We start from the raw sequence: 19685 nt of genomic DNA, 5'->3' as shown, positions 1-19685 counted from the left end.
TGTGAGATTAGAACAGTAAAATCATTTACATAACATAAATGGGTATTTATAACATGTGAATAATATCCAGTAAAAAGCATGCTCTGTAATGTGCTTATTTGCACATGCACCAATAAAAATGACATCAGTCATGAGGGTTTTACACATTTGTTTTTTAAGCAATGAAGAAAAATTCAGATAACTGTGTGTTTGCCAGCTGTTATTTTCACTCTCATGGAAGGAAGAGACATTTTATATAAAATATACAACACTTCATCAATTCATTAGGAGACCGTATGGATGTGTTAACTATATATTTCATGCATTTGATATGAATGATAATTAAAATCATAGGTTGCCCACAAACCTTTTTGGTGTTTAAATAAACATTAGTTTTTATTGTTTAAAAATGGTTTGAGGATGTTTGAGTCAGCAAATACAGAAACTTTGATTGCTCTATGATAAATGCTTATGCTTTGGATAGAATCATCTGCTAAATGATTCAATGCAAATATTCATGAACATGCACACCCAAAGCAGGAACTGAATGTGTTCATTTGAAAGTGACTTTAAGGAAACATTCACATAGAGACTCCTTCCCTGACAGACATCTATAGCTGAGCTCAATGTTTTGAGGTATGCTCTATCAGTTTCATATTATTTATAATGTGTAAAATATATAATTAAATAAATAAAATAAAATATTAAATAAAATGTACACATTGAATGCACTGTGAGCTGCTTTAGATGACTTAATTGATATATTGATAGTGGCTCATCAAATGGCAGATAATCCTTGTTAAAAGTTGATGTTGTCTATATCATTCTGGAGGATGAAGTGATTTTGTGCTCATTAAGAAGCATTCAAGTGTCCAAGAAAAGAATGTACTTTGAAGTTATTTTCCATTATCCAAATCTTAAACCTAAATATTATTTTAATGTGAAAATAACTGTGTACTATGGAAGAAAAAAATATCAGGGTTTGGAACATAACATGGGAAGCATATATGATTGGTTAGTCTAAAAATCTGATCAGCCAAGGTGTACAAGATCTTACAATTTTCCCATCTTGTACAAACTATTAGTTTGTAAGTTACTATAGTTGTCATGCCACTATATTGCCAAAATACTTTCATTCATAACACAATGACATTACAAAGACTAGATTATAGATCCACAGGAAGGATTTTTTTTTATCGAGACAGACTGCTTTTATTAAAATCTATGGAAGAAATTGGAACTCACAATATGGTGGATTTAGAAAAGAAATGTAACCCGCACAAGAAGAGACAGTCACAATGTATAGTCAAACTGCGTTTATTGCAGGCAAAGCAAAAGTACAAATAGGGCAAATCCAGAAGAGAGTGGTCGAGGGGAGCGTAAGGTCGAAGCCAGGGAATCAGGATGTGGCAACGGGGCAAAACTACAAAAGAGTGGTCGAGGAAAGCGTAAGGTCGAAGCCGAGGAAGTCAGAATAGCAGAACGGGTAAACAAGCGAGTTGAATAGACAGGGGAGCTAGGGGAACACTAGAGCTGGCAAAGCGAAGGGGTAAACTAAACAATAAGAAACAAGAGTGAAACGAAAGGGTTGTGATATATATAGGGGAGAAAACGAGCGGTGCAGGTGAAACGAATAACCAGGTGATTGGGACGAGTACAGGTGAAACTAATACTCTGGTGATTGGGAGCGTGCATGAGAGCCAGAGGGGGGTGATTGGGAGTGAGCGTGTGAGCTCGGGGAGCGAGCCTGTGAGCTCGATGAAGCGGGGTGAACTAGAGGAGCGGGGTTCGTTACAAGAAAATCCCGCCTTAAAGATAAAAGAGCCAATAATCTGTTACAATCAGAGATATGTCAGTAAACTCCAGTAAAACTGTTTTTAGCATTATCTGAGCTGGAGAAGCACAAATTGATACTATTGTTGTCATATTTCAGACAGTTTTTTTTATTATTATTGTAATCTTGATCAACCATTTTTGAGATTTCAGCCTTTCCCCATTGCTGTGGATAGGAGCTGTGCTTTCATGCCCCTTGTATCCATAGAAAATAGCTGCCCGGGAAGATGGGTGACGAGTAGACTAACTTGCCACCCATCATCTTGACCAACCATTTTTTAGATTTCGGCCTTGAAAGGAACATTGTCTGAAGTATTCTGGATTTTACAGAGACCGAATTCCTTTACAAAATATACTGTAAATGTGTTGCATGCACTGCAGTACTTAACAGTACAAGTGTAATTTTATCTATCAATATTCTTTACTTTTTCATAGGGTAAATTCAACATACATAAAATGTAACTTCAGTAATTTGAATACTGTTAAACAAAAAGTGTCTTTGCATATCCATACAACATACAGTATTTAATATAACATATACAACAAATGTGTGCTCATTCAATGCATTTTGTATCAAAGCAAAGATGATCCGCATTTTAGTCCACAGTACTGCACACTATAACTGTGCTACAACATCTTATCCAATTCTCGTTAGAGCACTAATTCTCAGTGCAATTTTCATGGATGAATGGATGAAAGTGTTTGCGGTATCTGTGGGTGTATGTGTGCAAACGGGTGTATTGTATGTTAATAAAGTTTGCTTTTCCAGAGAAATAGGTAATTGACATTTCAAAAACAATACTGTTTTCAGCGCAAAGTCTAAACTCTGCTCCTGGTTTGAAGTTTGGAGATTCCACCAGCAGGTGTTAACAAAGTGCATCTCAAATCTCTAAAAATAAAGTGGAACATCAAATTATGTCCATGATGATCACTCTTGTATGCGTTTAATGAAAAAAAAAGTGTTAAACTATCTTTAGGTCATGGTTTATTTTCAATTATTGTTATTATTATTATAATTATTATATTTATTTTTACAATCGTATTTGTGATCTAATTTGTAATGGTATTTTTCCGCCTGTTGTCTCAGAGTGATTTTAAGTCTGCAAAATGGGCTGGTGGAAGAAGCTGGAGAGACTAAAATATTAGGATTTGATATGATTTTTAACACTTTGTTATTTTGATTATAATTCTGTTTCAGTTGAAGTGTATTACATTTTTTGGTTTCAATAAATTAATAACATTTTGCAAAATCAATATCAACCGGTAGAAGTGAAGTGTGTGCAAAGGTGTGGATGTGGACTCAAGATGGCGCTGAGTATGGCTGCTGCACTGTGAGCTCTGAAACAGCACTGCAGTTTCTTGTTTGTTTTGTTTACAGTTTTTTTATTTTTTGTCTTGGATGTTGTCTGGCTTATTGTATACAACAGACAAACACTTTTGGACATTGGTTCTGCAATTACACACCGAAAACCGGACTTCAAATTCCTCAATGCCGACTCGCTGTTTACAAACACGCCAGCGGAGCCCTTTGTCTGGGCTGCCCGGCCGCAGAAATGCAGAAGGAAAAGGGGAAAAAGAGCCGACGTTCTCATCAGAGTAAAACGTCATACAAATCGACCCCAGCTACCCAGTATACTACTTGCAAATGTTCAGCGAGCTGAGAGTGCGAATCTCTTTCCAACGAGAGACAAGAGATTGCTGCATTATCTGCCTAACGGAAACCTGGATGTCTTCGGAGATTCCAGACTCAAGTCTTTCTGCTCTCCTGATCTGGAATATCTCATACTTCTGTGTCGACCATTCTGGCTACCGAGGGAATTCACAGCGGTCATTATCACTGCTGTGTACATTCTCCCACAAGCCAACACAGACCAGGCACTCAAGGAACTGTATGGGAGCACAAGTGAGTAGGAAACCGCGCACTCTGAGGCCGCGTTCATTGGAAGCCAATTTTAAAACAATTGCACCAAAATACCACCAACATATCAGCTTCAACACACGAGGGGACCGGGTTTTGGACCATTGCTATTCTCCTTTCCAGAATGGCTACAAATCCTTCCCCACCCACTATTTGGCAAATCAGACCACTCTTCCATTCTGCTTCTGCCCGCTTACAGGCAGAAACTGAAACGGGAAGCACCCACACTCAGAACGATCCAGTGCTGGTCAGACCAATCAGACTCTATGCTACAAGACTGTTTTGATCACGCAGACTGGGAGATGTCCCGGTCCGCCTCTGATGATGACATCGAGGTTTACGCTGAGAGTGTAACGTGTTTCATCAGGAAGTGCGTAGAGGACATTGTGCCAACAAAAACAATACGGATCTACCCCAACCAGAAACCATGGGTTAACGGCGATGTTCACGTGGCACTTAAAACGCCGGACCTCCGCTTTTACTTCCGGGAACGGGGAGGAGCATAAACAAGCCAGTTATGCCCTCCATAACTCTATCAGAGCAGCCAAATGCCAGTACAGGCACAAAATTTAAGGACAGTTCAACTCTAGAATTATGTGGCAGGGAATTAACATCACGGACTACAAAGGGAATAAAGACTCCGCCGTGAACACTGCTGCCTCTCTCCCGGATGAGCTTAATACATTTTATGCTCTTTTCGAGGACAACAACACCGCCCTCGTGGAAAGAGCACTCGCGGCCGAAGCTACAGTGGTTGGTTCACTCTCCGTCTCTGTTGCGGATGTAACCCGATCCTTCCGACGGGTGTACGAGATCTTAAAATTTTCACATCTTGTTCAAACTATTAGTACATCCTTAAAGCCACGGGTCCAGACGGCGTTCCGGGCCACATCATCAGAGCGTGTGTGAACCAACTGGCTGGTGTTTTTACGGACATTTTCAACCTGTCCCTCTCCCTGTCTGTAGTCCCCACATGCTTCAAAAAGTCAACCAGTGCCTGTACTGAAGCAAGCCAAAATCACTTGCCTAAATGACTAGCATCCTGTTGCTTTGACCCCCATTATCAGCAAATGCTTTGAGAGGTTAATTAGAGACCACATCTGCTCTGTGCTGCCACCTCTCTGGACCCATTGCAGTTTGCCTAACGCAACATCCGCTCCACTGATGATGCCATTGCATCTACAATACACACTGCTCTCTCCCACCTGGAAAAAAGGAACACATATGTCAGAATGCTGTTTGTAGACTACAGCTCAGCATTCAACACCATAGTGCTCTCCAAGCTTGATGAGAAACTCCGGGCTCTGGACTTAAACAGCTCGCTGTGCAGCTGGATCCTGGACTTCCTGTCAGGCAGTCGTCAGGTGGTTAGAATGGGCCGCAACATCTCCTCATCACTGACCCTCAACACTGGAGCCCCGCAGGGCTGTGTTCTCAGCCCACTCCTGTATTCCCTGTACACACATGACTGTGTGGCAACACATAGCTCCAATGCCATCATTAAGTTTGCTGACGATACGACAGTGGTATGTCTGATCACTGACAATTATGAAACAGAGAGGAGGTGCACACTCTGACATGCTGGTGTCAGGAGCACAACCTCTCCCTCAACGTCAGTAAGACCAAGGAGATTGTAGTGGACTTCAGGAGAAAACACAGCCCCATCACCATTAATAGAGCACTGGTGGAGAGAGTCAGCAGCTTCAAGTTCCTCGGTGTCCATGTTACTGAGGAACTCACATGGTCCATCCACACTGAGGCCGTTGTGAAGAAGGCTCACCAGCGCCTCTTCTTCCTGAGACGGCTGAGGAAGTTTGGAATGAACCAACACATCCTCGGATCTACACCAGCACTGTAGAGAGCATCCTGACTGGCTGCATCACCGCCTGGTACAACAATAGCACCACCCACAACCGCAAAGACCTGCAAAGGGTGGTGCGATCTGCCAGACACATCATCGGAGGTGAGCATCTCTCCCTCTAGGACAGGGGTGCCCAATACGTCGATCGCAATCTACCAGTCGATCGCAAAGGCAATGCTGGTAGATCACACAAAATTTAAATGTATTTTAGTTAAATTTTAATAAAAATAAATAATGTCTTTCCTTCTTTTAGTTTCTGTCTGACTTGCACTTGACGAATAAATATTGACCAGGCGAGGTTTTGTTTATTCAGTTGCCATGACAACTAGGTTCGCACATACGTGCCTTCCAAGGACTTCTGAGAACAGAGCACGAAATTTCAATGCTACTGCCCGGATTAGGCAAAACTGTCTGATTCCATTCAGTGCAAGTCATCAGAATAAGATAAATGCCCTGGCTATTGTAATCTATTGTGCTGTAGGTGTTTTGCGTATAGTTTTAAAACTGAATGATATCAACATTGAACATTGTTATATATTTTTTTATTAATTAGAAGATGAATTCCATGTAGGGATACATGCAGTAGTCCCAACAAGCATTTTCTTATTTTAAATGAAACTGTGTTTTTATTAGTTGGTAGATCTTATTGAGTTGGTCATTTAAAAGTAGATCATCACACCAAAAAGTGTGGGTACCCCTGCTCTAGGACATATATAACAGGCGGTGTGAAAAAAGCTCGGAGGATCATCAGAGACTCCAGCCACCTGAGTCATGGTCTGCTCTCACTGCTACCATCATTACATTTACATTTATGCATTTGGCAGTCGCTTTTATCCAAAGCGACTTACAGTGCACTTATTACAGGGACAATCCTCCGGAGCAACCTGGAGTTAAGTGCCTTAATCAAGGACACAATGGGGGTGGATGTGGGGTTCGAACCAGCATCCTTCTGATTACCAGTTATGTGCTTAGACCACTACACCACCTAACCATCAGGCAGGCGGTATCGCAGCATCAGGACCCGCACCAGCCGACTATATGACAGCTTCTTCCCCCAAGCAATCAGACTTTTGAACACTTGATCTCTCACGATCAACAATCAGCACTACACTTTATTAATCTTCTTAATCTTCATCTTATTACCTCACACTGGACTGTCAAATATATTCTCCTCACAATATAACTACTGTATATATATTTTTTATATACTCTTATTTTTTATTTTTATTGTATGTGTATTCTATATTGTGTGTATTGTTATCTGTACATTGTATATTAGTATTGTGTTGTGTAAGTATGCGTACATTTGATATGTAAATTTTGTTGTGTAAATATGTTGTTTATTGTAATTGGTTTATGTCTCGTCACTGTCATGACTGCTATGTTGCTCGGAACTGCACACAAGACTTTCACCTACTGTTGCACTTGTGTATAGGGTCGCGTGACAAAGTGATTTGATTGATTGATTGAAGATACCTCGATCCCTCAGGAGGTTGTCTGAGTGTCGTTTGGGTCCTTTTGCGTTTGATTGAATTATGTGATATGCATGCGAAGAGGTACCAGTCCGCTTTGCATTTTATGACATAAGTACCATATGCCATACATAGCTGCATTACATACTTCATATTCCAGTCTCATATTCTGTTATTGTTGTATTATTTGAGCACCTAATATGAAAGGACCATCCGTATTCAGAGCAGCGCAGTAAGATGAACAACTTTAAAGTGCTCTGATGGGTGTACTCTCTACGGAAGTTCATGCCAAACTCCCACGAAAATACAAACAAGGATTTTTATAGTTTCAATTTAATTTTATTTGCTCAATGGCAAATGTACTTGGCTCATAAACACAATGTAAATGACACACAGGAGGAGACGCTTGCTTGCTCCATTACTCTCGAGATGAAGAAACATATTTTCAAATAGGAATTCAAATGTTTTCCTTCATGCGAAATAAGGGCTTGTAGGTTTTATCAGAGAGACTAAACCTAACGTGAGAACAATTGTGCAATACTTTTTTATGAAATAGTCTATTTTTTAAAGTCTTAGAAGTAATCATATAGCCCCATTTTAATTTATTATTAAGTTAAATATCAATAAATTACTACTGAAAGTGTAGGCCTATCTGTCATAAGCATACGTACAACTTAAAAGTATGACAATCTCTTATCATAATAATTGCAATAATTTATGAACAATTATTGTCAGCCGAATGTCATAATCGTGACAGCCCTAGTTGCAGTGGGGTCTGAGTTCTTAAGGAGCTGTGGTGTGAACAACAAGGGGTCTGAGACCACAATAATGTGAATGGGACCAAAAAATAAACTGGATCCTCTTTTAAGTCCACTTACATTGTGAACACCAAAAGCACTGAGGTCATTTCAGCAGGTTCCCTTTCTGATTCACTTTAACCCAACTGGGTTTGGTTCACTTAAATCGTACTATATGTGAAGCCACCCTTAAATTAGGGCCCAATAACTGCTAGAAAATGATAAAAAGGCTCTTTTTTTTATTTACATTTCATGTTTCAGACATTATCTGTTGGAATGCAGTACTGAAACCTGACTGTGGCCATAAACACATTGCTATATAAATATATAACTCCCTCTGGTCTCAGAATCAGATCTGTAAATACATCTTGCCCTTTCACTTCTGCATAATTTAAGGAAGTGACTTTCCAGCAGTCAGAGGTGACAGAAGTGATCTTATGTGAGCTAAACACAGACATCAAGATCAATACATGTCTTAGTTGACATGAACAAAGTTAAATCAAGAACAAATATTTAGGGGGCCTGGGTATCTCAGCAAGTAAAGACACTGACTACCACACCTGGAGTCACAAATTCGAATCCAGGGCATGCTGAGACTCCAGTCAGGCTTCCTAAGCAACCAATTGTCCCGGTTGCTAGGGAGGGTACACTGTAAAAAAATCCTGTTGTTTTTACAAAAACAATCTGGCAGCTGTGGTTGCCAGAATAATTATGTAAAAAATAGTTAAAATGTAAACCACTTTACAGAACAACCTGTACATTTTACAGTTTAAAATGGTTGTAATTTACATGACCACACTGGCACTGTAAAAAAATAATAATAATTATGTTAAATTTACAGTAAATGTTTTTATAAACATGCCTTCTGAAACTGTCAAAATTTTCTTTTCACTTTCTAATGTATTGTTAATCACAGTAAAAATGACAGAAGGGCACATGAGGACATGATGTTCATCAATAGTGTCTGTTCCAGGAGTAATGATCAATAAACATGTAGAGACAGCGCTCAGTGTCACTCACACAAACACTAAACATCATCAGGATAACACATGTGAAATTAAAATAATACAGTAAACATGAACTATAACACAGAACACCCCAATGCACATAACTGATATTACAAATAAGAAGAAACAGAACTATTCCCATCAAATATCATCAAATATGATGGGTCATGCAGGGAATTGTGGGTACGCCCGATTACTGTTTTTTTTTTACTGTAATTTTAACAATAATTTACTGTAAAAAGTACATGTACTCTCTTGTTCTTTTTACCATTAATTATAGAGGAAAATCTTACTTTTTACATTTAAATAATTACATTTTTACATAATTTTATTGCAAAAACTACTGTATTGTCTTTTAAAATATATTAAAACATTTTACTGTATATTTTACAGTTAACATAGGGTCACATGGGGTAACCTTGTGGTCGCTATAATGTGGTTCTCGCTCTCGGTGGGGTGCGTGGTGAGTTGTGCGTGGATGCCGCGGAGAATAGCGTGAAGTCTCCACAAATGCTAGGTCTCCCACGTTAACGCCCTCAACATGCCACATGATAAGATGCACAGATTGATGATCTCAGACACTGAGACAACTGAGATTCCTCCTCCGTCACCCGGGTTGAGGCAAGTCACTAAGCCAACACAAGGACTTAGAGCGCATTGGGAATTGGGTGTTCCAAATTGGGGTGAAAAGGGGAGAAAATCCCTCCAAAAAAGAACAAATATAAAAAAAAAATTGGATAAGTTACTGTATAGTCATGGGTTGATCACTTTATAGCATCTCAATGAACAGAGCTGTTGAGGTTGTAGTCCAAAAACCCATGATAGAATTCGCCATTGGTTCTGTCTTGATTTTCTTATTTGTTTTTATAGTGGTAGTTTTGAATTTATAAGTATACATTTTGTCAGTTTTGGGTTGTACACATCATCAAGGTGAAACTTGATCTGATTTTATCAATAGGCCTTCCTGTTTTTAATTTAGACATAGGAGATATGTAAAACTGTTCTCTCTAGTCCATTACTGAACTCCAGGCCTGTTGGTTGTTTTGTTCGTTCTATTAATTCAGGAACAGCCAAGCATTTTGTTGTTCCTTCTCCACATGCCTGTACTGTTGAGTTTCCCCCTCTCTGTTTTGGTTCCGATGAGCTAGTTTGAATTTTTAACTCAGTCTGTTGTGATATCCTGGACTCTATAGCTCCTTTTAAATTAAGAAACCTAAAACTAGCGCACAACCCTAGCTTAATTATAATACTCATGCTCTTAGACAGCAGTGGCGGAAGGCTGAGACTAAATGGCAAAAAAATAAATTCAAGTTTCTTTTGAAATCCTGAGGGACCACATGATTAACTGTCAGCATACTGTTAAGACTGCCAGAGGAAATCATTTTTCAGATCTAATTTCCAAAAATGCTCATTGTCCGAAAGTGTTATTCAAAACAATTAAAAGTGTTCTTCATCCAGAAATCACCTCATTTTCTGATCCAACCCCTGCAGCTTGTGAAGATTTTTTAAAAACTTTTAATAAGATTGATGTCATAATATCTTCTGGTTTCTCATCCCCTGCATTAGATTTTTTGGAGACAACATCATCTTCATCTCATTTGACTAAATTTGAGCCAGTATCACCCTCTAATTTGGTAGATATTGTACTTTGTATTTATGCATTTACATTTATGCATTTTGGCAGATGCTTTTATCCAAAGTGACTTACAGTGCACTTATTACAGGGACAATCCCCCCAAAGCAACCAGGAGTTAAGTGCCTTGCTCAAGGACACAATGGTGGTGGCCCTGGGGATCAAACCAGCAACCTTCTGATTACCAGTTTACTGTCCTCCCTTCATGTATTATCTTTACGAAGTTTGACAACAAGTTAAACTCCATCCATTATAATCATAAAAATGCAAGTTGAAGTTCTAGCATTTATTAAATCTTGATGTCACAACATTACGATGGATCAGAGTGAAACTAAAAGAAAGAAATACAATCTTCAATTAGACTCATGAATAAACATAGCTTCAAATAACACAAATAATAATACACAGATTACCATAATACTGTTGATATCAAACAAATATGCATATCAAAATAGATTACTTGTGTATTTCCTAGAATATTCACTATTTACATTGAAACTTAAGATAGCATATCACATGCTTAAATTACACTTTCTAATAACTTTACATGTTAATGTCAAAATATACTTTTGAAATACTCAAAGCAATTACATAAAGAAAACTTACAGCTATAGCTCTTCAAACTTCCAAAGCAAGGATTGATGAGGATTATCCACGAAAAAATAAAACACTCAGACGGAGCAACATGAATCAGCCATGTGCCTAGCTGCACTTCCTGCTATAAAACCTGTAGTTTCTTTAAGGTCCACTAGATGGCAGTTCCGGAACAAATTAACTTAGACACATACTGTGAAACGGGTACAGAACAACCAGTTATGTGCTTTAGCCCACTACGCCACCACCACTCCATTATGAAGCCTCCTATGAAGCCTGCTTGCTGTTCCATGGACATTATTCCTCCTTATATTCTTTTGGAAGGTCTGGACACTACTGGCCCAGCATACTGTCTATAGTAAACAGTTGCCTAATTAATGGTACATCCAGTTCCCTGTCTGTCGCTCACTTTGACGTTGTGTTGAAGAAGCGACAATGGGGGTCTCTCTTGAGAGCCTCGTGCATCTCTGAACTTGAGAAAAGGCCAATGAGAAATTGGCAGACAGAATTTGCATGTCCCGCCCCAGGCATACGGGTATAAAGGGAGGGAAATGCGTCTGTACATTCAGGACATTTTCTTCTAAGCCGACCAGTTGTGTGATCAGCGAGCTGCTATTCACAAGACTTCATCTCTAAGATTGTATGCTGTTGGATCTACGGCGCATGTCAGCGGCTTTCACCTTCTCTGCACTGCAGCGCAGCTTTGCCCCTGGGCGCTTTGATGTTGCTTTTAAAAGAGAATGTTTTCCTAAAAGAGTTTATTTCTCTAAAAGAGCAATACATACCTGGCTTTGAACGTCCTTTTCAGGACGTGTCTTTTTAAAGATGTTTTTCTGCCCCTGTGTAGTTCCTGCATGCAGTCGAATTTCTCTCCTCTTCTGGCGGTCATAAGAGCTGCCTTGTGTGCCTGGGCTGCGATGACAAGCAGGCAGCATTTTATGAATGGTTCATGTTCTCAGTGCGAAAATATAGCCATGGCAACGTTGCAGTCACGGCTTTCTTCCCTCAAAATGGGAGAAAGCCACTTCAGCTGCCCCCCGAGCCTCGACTCCTTCCTACGAGATCGGGGCCGGCGTGGCTGGCGATGAAGGTGATTTGGGGCATACAGCAGGCTTGGTTTCACCGGGTAAATCCCCACAAACCACTATCTGAGTCTGTTTACTCCCTCAGACCCCGCGAACTGGATGATGATTTCGTCGCTGCATCGGAGAGCGTCGTAGCGGCGTCTGATGCTGATGACTAGACTGGGCTGCCAACTCCGGGTCTGCTCGTCAGACGTACACGCAGATGTCCACCTTTCACTGCCCGAAACCGGCTTCCTCGCTCATCCGCTCTCACTACCCTCGACGGTGGAGCAGCTCCAAGCTGTCTCCACCCTGCATGCCATGGCCCCCCTGCAATCCACCAGGCAAAGGCACTTGATGATCTGCACTTGGGTAGTCCTGTTCCTGATGTGCTGCAGGAAACTGCACTCAATGACCGATCGCGCCCCACGGGGCCATGAAGGTCACAGCGCCGGGTCTCGGATGGGCGATGGCCACCATTGTGATCCAGAAGTGTCATCTAAGGCTGGACCTGGTCACGATACAAAGTACGCTTTCTCAAACACCCCCGTCTCCCAGCTCGGCCTATTCGGTGGCACCGTTGACGACTTCGCCCAGCAGTTCTCAGCGGTGAAGAAACAGATGGAGGCCACATCATGCCCCACTGCCATACCAGTGTGGGCCTTGCTCCGTCTGCTCACTGAGGGCATCCCCCTGCGGCTTCCAAACGTCAGGCAGCTCTGCTTCAACCTGCATCGAGCGCCCCGCAGGAAGCGCACGCCCCCCGTCTCCCAAACGTTCTCGAGGACCCGGTAGGCTGACCTGCCCTGCTGCAAAGCCTCGCAAGGTATGCCGAAAATTATCATCCCCTTAGTGCCCCTCGCACGGAGCTTGGACGCATGGCTTTCACTTCCCAACCCATCGCGCTAGTTGGCTAGGACCATCCAACTCGGCCCCCGCCACCTTTTTTGCCGGCGTCCGCTTTACCTTGGTGCACGGCGAAGACGCCAACACCCTGCGTGCGGAGATCGCATTCCTTCTACTTAAAGATGCGATAGAGCCTGTCCCTCCAGCCGAGATGAAGAAGGGTCTTTACAGCACTTACTTCATCGTACCTAAGAAAGGCGGCGGCTTACGACCGATCTTGAACTTGTGAGTTTTCAACCAGGCCTTGCACAACTGAGAAAAGAGTAAGCTCGCCCCAGTTCAGAGCATCTCTTTTCTCGGCATGGAGTTAGACTCAGTCTCAATGATAGCGTGCTTCACTAACGAGTGCGTGCAGTCAGTGCTGAAATGGCTCACCTTGTTCAAGCCAGGCACGGCGTTTCCTCTAAAAACATTTCCAGAAGCTCCTGGGGCATATGGCATCCTCCATGGCAGTCGTGCCGCTGGGGTTGTCACCCCCGCCTGCCGCCAGATTCAAATCCTGGACAGACCTCTGTTTTCTACGGACAGGAGTCCCCTTAATGCAGGTGTCCCCTCGACAAACAGGGTTGGGGCGCTGTGTGCAACAGGCAAGGGCTCCTGGAAAGGGCCCACGCTGCCTTGGCACATCAACTGCGTAGAGTTGCTGGCTGTATTTCTTGCCCTACAGAGGTTCCTTCCACTAATTCGGGGCAAGCACGTCTTGATCCTTTCAGACAGCACTGCGATGGTAGCATACATAAATCGTCAAGGTGGCGAGCGCTCCCGTCACATGTCACAACTCGCCCGCCATCTCCTCCTTTGGAGCCAGTAGAGACTCAAATCGCTGCCCGCCACTCACATCCTGATTGGCATGATTAAAAATTGACCCCTAGTGTCGCTTCTTCGATGCAACGTCGAAGTGAGTGACAGACGGGGAACGTATAGTTTACTATTGTAACCTCCGTTCCATGATTGATGGAACGAGACGTTGTGTCCTCCCGGACACGTCGCTGAACAGAGCCACTGTTACGGCTGAACATCATTCTCGGCTTCTCGAATTATGTCTGCCAATTTCTCATTGGCCTTTTCTCAAGTTCAGAGATGCGAGAGGCTCTCAAGAGAGACCCCTAGTGTTGCTTATTCGACACAACGTCTCGTTCCCTCCATCAGGGAACGGAGGTTACAATAGTAACCTAGACGTTTTAAACATGCTGTGGTCAAGCCCTTGCTTAAAAAGGAAAACCTTGATCCTTATGTTTTAAATAATTATCAGCCCATCTCAAAACTTTCTTTTCTTTCCATAGTTTTGGAGAAGGTTGTTCTCCATCAGCGTTCTTCATAATATTTGACACATTATGTGATGTTGATTAGATATTGTTTTTGAAAAAAATAAAAAATAATAATACACACACAACAAAACAATTAATGTCTCCAATGTGATACTTTTTAGGCCTCTGAGATCTTTTGCCATAATTTTATTGAGAATATCTGACAAATTATGTTTTGTGATAAAACTAAATCAACAGATGTTTAATGGGTATATTTTGTGTTTGTGTGCAGGAATTGAAGGATGCATCTGATTCTTTTCTTCCTGCTGATGTTCAAACACACACTTGCAGATTATCCTGCATTTAAAGTTGCTCTATCAGACAAGGGTCTGACAGACGGTAAGATCTCCACATACACAAAACACCAGGGACACTGCATTCATTCATCTAATATTTCCCTAACTGTCACTCGCTCGACGTTGTGTCGATGAGATGACACTTGGGGTAGCTCCTGCGGAACCCAGACATCTCTGATTTGAGAAAAGGCCAATGGAAATTGGCGTGTGGAATTTGCATGCCACTCCCCCGTACATACGGGTATAAATGAGTGACGCTGCAAACAAACATCAGATATCTTCTTCAGAGCCGAGCGAGCAAGTTCACAGAGCTGAATTCCTCTGCCGCCTCCATTCATCTCTGTACGCTGTGGGACATCTACAGTGCTTTCCAGCGGTCCTCCCCCTTGCACACTACGGTTGTGCTGAGCAAACACCCCTGGGTGCTTCAGCAGCAGAAAATCAAAGAAAATCAGAGTCAATAACTTTGTTTATATATATTTATATATACCTGTCTATATACACTCACCTAAAGGATTATTAGGAACACCATACTAATGCTGTGTTTGACCCCCTTTCGCCTTCAGAACTGCCTTAATTCTACGTGGCATTGATTCAACAAGGTGCTGAAAGCATTCTTTAGAAATGTTGGCCCATATTGATAGGATAGCATCTTGCAGTTGATGGAGATTTGTGGGATGCACATCCAGGGCACGAAGCTCCCATTCCACCACATCCCAAAGATGCTCTATTGGGTTGAGATCTGGCGACTGTGGGGGCCATTTTAGTACAGTGAACTAATTGTCATGATCAAGAAACCAATTTGAAATGATTCGAGCTTTGTGACATGGTGCATTATCCTGCTGGAAGTAGCCATCAGAGGATGGGTACATGGTGGCCATAAAGGGATGGACATGGTCAGAAACACTGCTCAAGTAGGCCGTGGCATTTAAATAATGCCCAATTGGCACTAAGGGGCCTAAAGTGTGCCAAGAAAACATCCCCCACACCATTACACCACCACCACCACCAGCCTGCACAGTGGTAACAAGGCATGATGGATCCATGTTCTCATTCTGTTTACGCCAAATTCTGACTCTACCATCTGAATGTCTCAACAGAAATCGAGACTCATCAGACCACGCAACATTTTTCCAGTCTTCAACTATCCAATTTTGGTGAGCTCTTGCAAATTGTAGCCTCTTTTTCCTATTTGTAGTGGAGATGAGTGGTACCCGGTGGGGTCTTCTGCTGTTGTAGCCCATCCGCCTCAAGGTTGTGCATGTTGTGGCTTCACAAATGCTTTGCTGCATACCTCGGTTGTAACGAGTGGTTATTTCAGGCAAAGTTGCTCTTCTATCAGCTTGAATCAGTCGGCCCATTCTCCTCTGACCTCTAGCATCAACAAGGCATTTTCACACCATTCTTTGTAAACCCTAGAAATGGTTGTGTGTGAAAATCCCAGTAACTGAGCAGATTGTGAAATACTCAGACCGGCCCGTCTGGCACCAACAACCATGCCACGCTCAAAATTGCTTAAATCACCTTTCTTTCCCATTCTGACATTCAGTTTGGAGTTCAGGAGATTGTCTTGACCAGGACCACACCCCTAAATGCATTGAAGCAACTGCCATGTGATTGGTTGATTAGATAATTGCATTAATGAGAAATTGAACAGGTGTTCCTAATAATCCTTTAGGTGAGTGTATATACATATATATAACACAAAAGAGTTTTATTTTCTCTGTGTCGCAAACGGAAAGCGTCTTTTTCAAGATGTCTATTCGTTTGTGTTTATTTCCTGGTTGCAGTCGATGTCTCTCCCCGTCTGATGGCCATGATCGCTGCCTTTCGTGTCTAGGTGCCACCCACACGGAGTCAGCATTCGTGGATGGTTCATGTCCTCACTGCGAGGACATGACCATGGCTAAGTTGCGTCGCGGCTCGCCCTCGTAAGAGCGCAAGCCACCCCAGTCCTTCTACCTACGTTATGAGGCGGGATCGGTTAGCACTGGGGGCGATATGGGGACCTCACTTGGAGCCTCTCCGCCAGGTATTCCCCCACAGACCTTCCACTCCCCGTTATGCTCGTATGCTTCAACCGAGTGCTGGGGCGAGGTTGCCGGTTTATTTCACGGCAGACCAGTGATCTCGTTCTGGGTGCCTGACGACGATGAGCTGTTGATCGCAGCATCAGAGAGTGGGTTTGTCATGTCTGACACTGAGGACTCGGCTGGACTCCCACCCTCGCGTGCGGCGGCTCAGTCACCTTGACGACGCGGAGCTGATGGTCATGCTTGCCCGGGCAACCACGAGTGTCGGGCTGGAGTGGAATCCTCCGCCCTCCCAAGGAACCCTCACGGCTCGACGATTGGTTCCTGGGGCAAGAGCGCCGCTCACGGCCACGCTCCGCCCCAGTTCCTTTTTTTCCCAGAGGTGCATGATGAGCTCACAGCACGTGATCCCTGAGCTCCTCCGCTCTCACTACCCTTGATGGCAGGGCGGCAAGGGGCTACTCGACGATTCCCCTGGTGGATCAAGCGGTTGCAGTGCACTTGTGCCCTCAAAGCGCCGCAACCTGCCGGAAATGTCTGAGGCTCCCGTCAAGGGCCTGTAGGCGTCGTCCCTGATGGCTAAGGCCTACAGCGCCGCTGGACACGCCTCCTCCGCCTTGCATGCCATGGCACTCCTGCAGGCGCACCAAGCCAAGGCACTCAGAGAACTGCATGAGGGTAGACCTGACCCGGGTCTAATGCAGGAGCTGCGCTCGGCAGAGGGTAGGGTGGAGAATCCTTGTTTCTTTGCAAATTTTGTTTCGCCACACACCCAACGGGTCACTGGGCTCTGTTCCCTACACCCCGACTGCTGGCCACCGGTTCTCTTTGGCAGGTATGGCGCCCTGGAACCAGAGCTCCCGCTTCCACTTGCCCAGCCGTGGCACAAGCCCGCCCCAGAGCCGATTTTACAGCCCCTACTTCATCATTCCCAAAAAAGGCGGTGGGTTGTGGCCAATCCTTGACCTGTGAGTTCTAAACCGGGCTCCCCTAGTGTCGATGAGTTGACACTTGGGGTCGCTCCTGCGGAGCCCAGACATCTCTGATCTTGAGAAAAGGCCAATAGAAATTGCCGTGTGGAATTTGCATGCCACTCCCCCGGACATACAGGTATAAAAGTGATGCTCCAAACACACATCAGGTATCGCACTGAGGAGCCGAGCCAAAGACCCGGCCGTTTGGTTCAGTGTTGTGGCAGGAGGGACACTACGTCTTGTTCCCTCCATCAGGCAACAGAGGTTACATCAGTAACCGAGACATTCTCAAATATCATTTGAGTCTTTATTGTTGCATCTTGTAATCTCTGTTAAACTGCTTTTGTTCCTTAACCTTGAATTGTTATGTTCATATGACTGTGTGCCTTGAATTAATTGAATCACATATCAATATTTACTGAGAAAGGCTCCTAAATAAAGATAATTTAGTGATAGTAATTAAAATATAAATTAAAATGATAAATATATAATAAATATTATAATTCAGATTATTAAAATACAGTACATCAAATACATATAATAGATATGCAATCAGAAAATACAAAGTGGCATTAAAAGTCAAAATATTGTTTGTTTATTTCCATATCATTGAATATAAATGTTGAATTCTACTGGCATAATGCTGTCTGGGCTATTTTTAATTATTGATGTAGGCCTACTAATGTGTCAGATGGATGCTTTTGTATGGAGAGAAAACAGTCTCAAAAACCTTCCACAAACATCCCCCAATAATCAAAACAAGCAACTACAACCCCAGCAATATTTAATATTTACCATGATCAATGGAAACATGAAATGCTTCACACAGAAATGTCCTTTGATGCGTTTAACTATACATCAGAACAGACTAGCTATTCTTAATTTGGTAGCATCCTTCTATACCCTCCTGAGATCCGAGCATGACTGCTGTGTGCATTTTCAATTTCCCATTTTGATTTGTAACTAGTGCACCTAATAAACAAGCAAAATATATATATATATATATTTTATTTATATATATATATATATATATATATATATATATATATATATATATATATATATATATTTCTAAAGCAATTAGTTTTTAATAAAAAAGGATGGCAACTTATACTTTCCTTTATTAGGAAAATAGTGCAGTGCATAAAATCATGCAGATATGGGTCAGGAGCTTCAGTTAATGTTCATTTCAACCATCAGAATGGGAAAATGTGATCTCAGTGATTTGGACTGTTGTCAGATGGGCTAGTTTGAATATTTCTGGGATTTTCACACACAACAGTCTCTAGAATTTACTCAGAATGGTGCCAAAAACAAAAAACATCCAGTGAGGTGCAGTTCTGTGGACGGAAATGTCTTGTTGATGAGAGAGGTCAACAGAGAATGGACAGACTGGTTTGAAATGACAAAGTCTACAGTAACTCAAAGTAATGAGCAGAACAACATCTCAGAATGCATATGACAAACATTAAGGCGGATGGGATACAACAGTAGAAGACCATGTCAGGTTCCACTTCTGTCAGCTAAGAACAGAAAGCTGAGGCTACACAGATGGTAGGCCCACTGACAGAAGTAGAACCCTACATGGTCTTCTGCCAATTACTGCCAACCATGTTAAAACAAATGTTTTAATTCTGAATCTATGTACTGAATATTATTGGCCCATGTCTGCCAAACATGTGGAGTGGTCCAAAAATCATCTGATTTTAGAAGTGATTGCACTTAAGTGCATAGAGAGCTATAGGATGCCCTCTTGCTCCCTATTTAGTGAATGACTTAACCTCCAGTGTGCTGTCTCAGAACAGTTAGAAATGCACCTTATTTCCATATGTCCATATAAAGCCTCTGAAAGCAAAAATGTTCATCTTTTGGATTAAAAAATTCTATGAAATTTAAAGAAATTTTGGATGAAACTAGAGTCTCTAATCTTTTTACTCAAACTGGTTTCAATGTAAAAACTTAATTAGGTTTCTTACCAGATGTAGCTTTGTTGACTTTTCTCCCAAGAACA

At 42.3% G+C, this 19685-nt stretch overlaps 1 protein-coding gene across 4 annotated transcripts in view; it reads left to right on the top strand.

Moving 5' to 3' along the window:
- The first annotated feature begins 542 nt into the window (after nucleotides 1-542).
- The window catches only part of bpifcl (BPI fold containing family C, like), a 73357-nt gene continuing 54214 nt past the window's right edge, over nucleotides 543-19685 (top strand). For 2 of the 4 annotated variants that reach the window (XM_052093740.1, XM_052093738.1), the window contains exons 1-2: nucleotides 543-615; nucleotides 14604-14710. In XM_052093740.1, the coding sequence (XP_051949700.1) occupies nucleotides 14614-14710 (97 nt within the window). In that variant the 5' untranslated portion in view covers nucleotides 543-615; nucleotides 14604-14613. Of the gene's footprint in view, nucleotides 616-10433; nucleotides 10502-14603; nucleotides 14711-19685 lie in introns of all 4 variants that reach the window. The other 2 variants (XM_052093739.1, XM_052093741.1) reach the window with 2 other exon arrangements.

The sequence above is a fragment of the Xyrauchen texanus genome, chromosome 27 (genome assembly GCF_025860055.1).
Source record: "Xyrauchen texanus isolate HMW12.3.18 chromosome 27, RBS_HiC_50CHRs, whole genome shotgun sequence".
Lineage (NCBI taxonomy): Eukaryota > Metazoa > Chordata > Actinopteri > Cypriniformes > Catostomidae > Xyrauchen > Xyrauchen texanus.
This window is presented reverse-complemented; position numbering and strand designations above follow the sequence as displayed.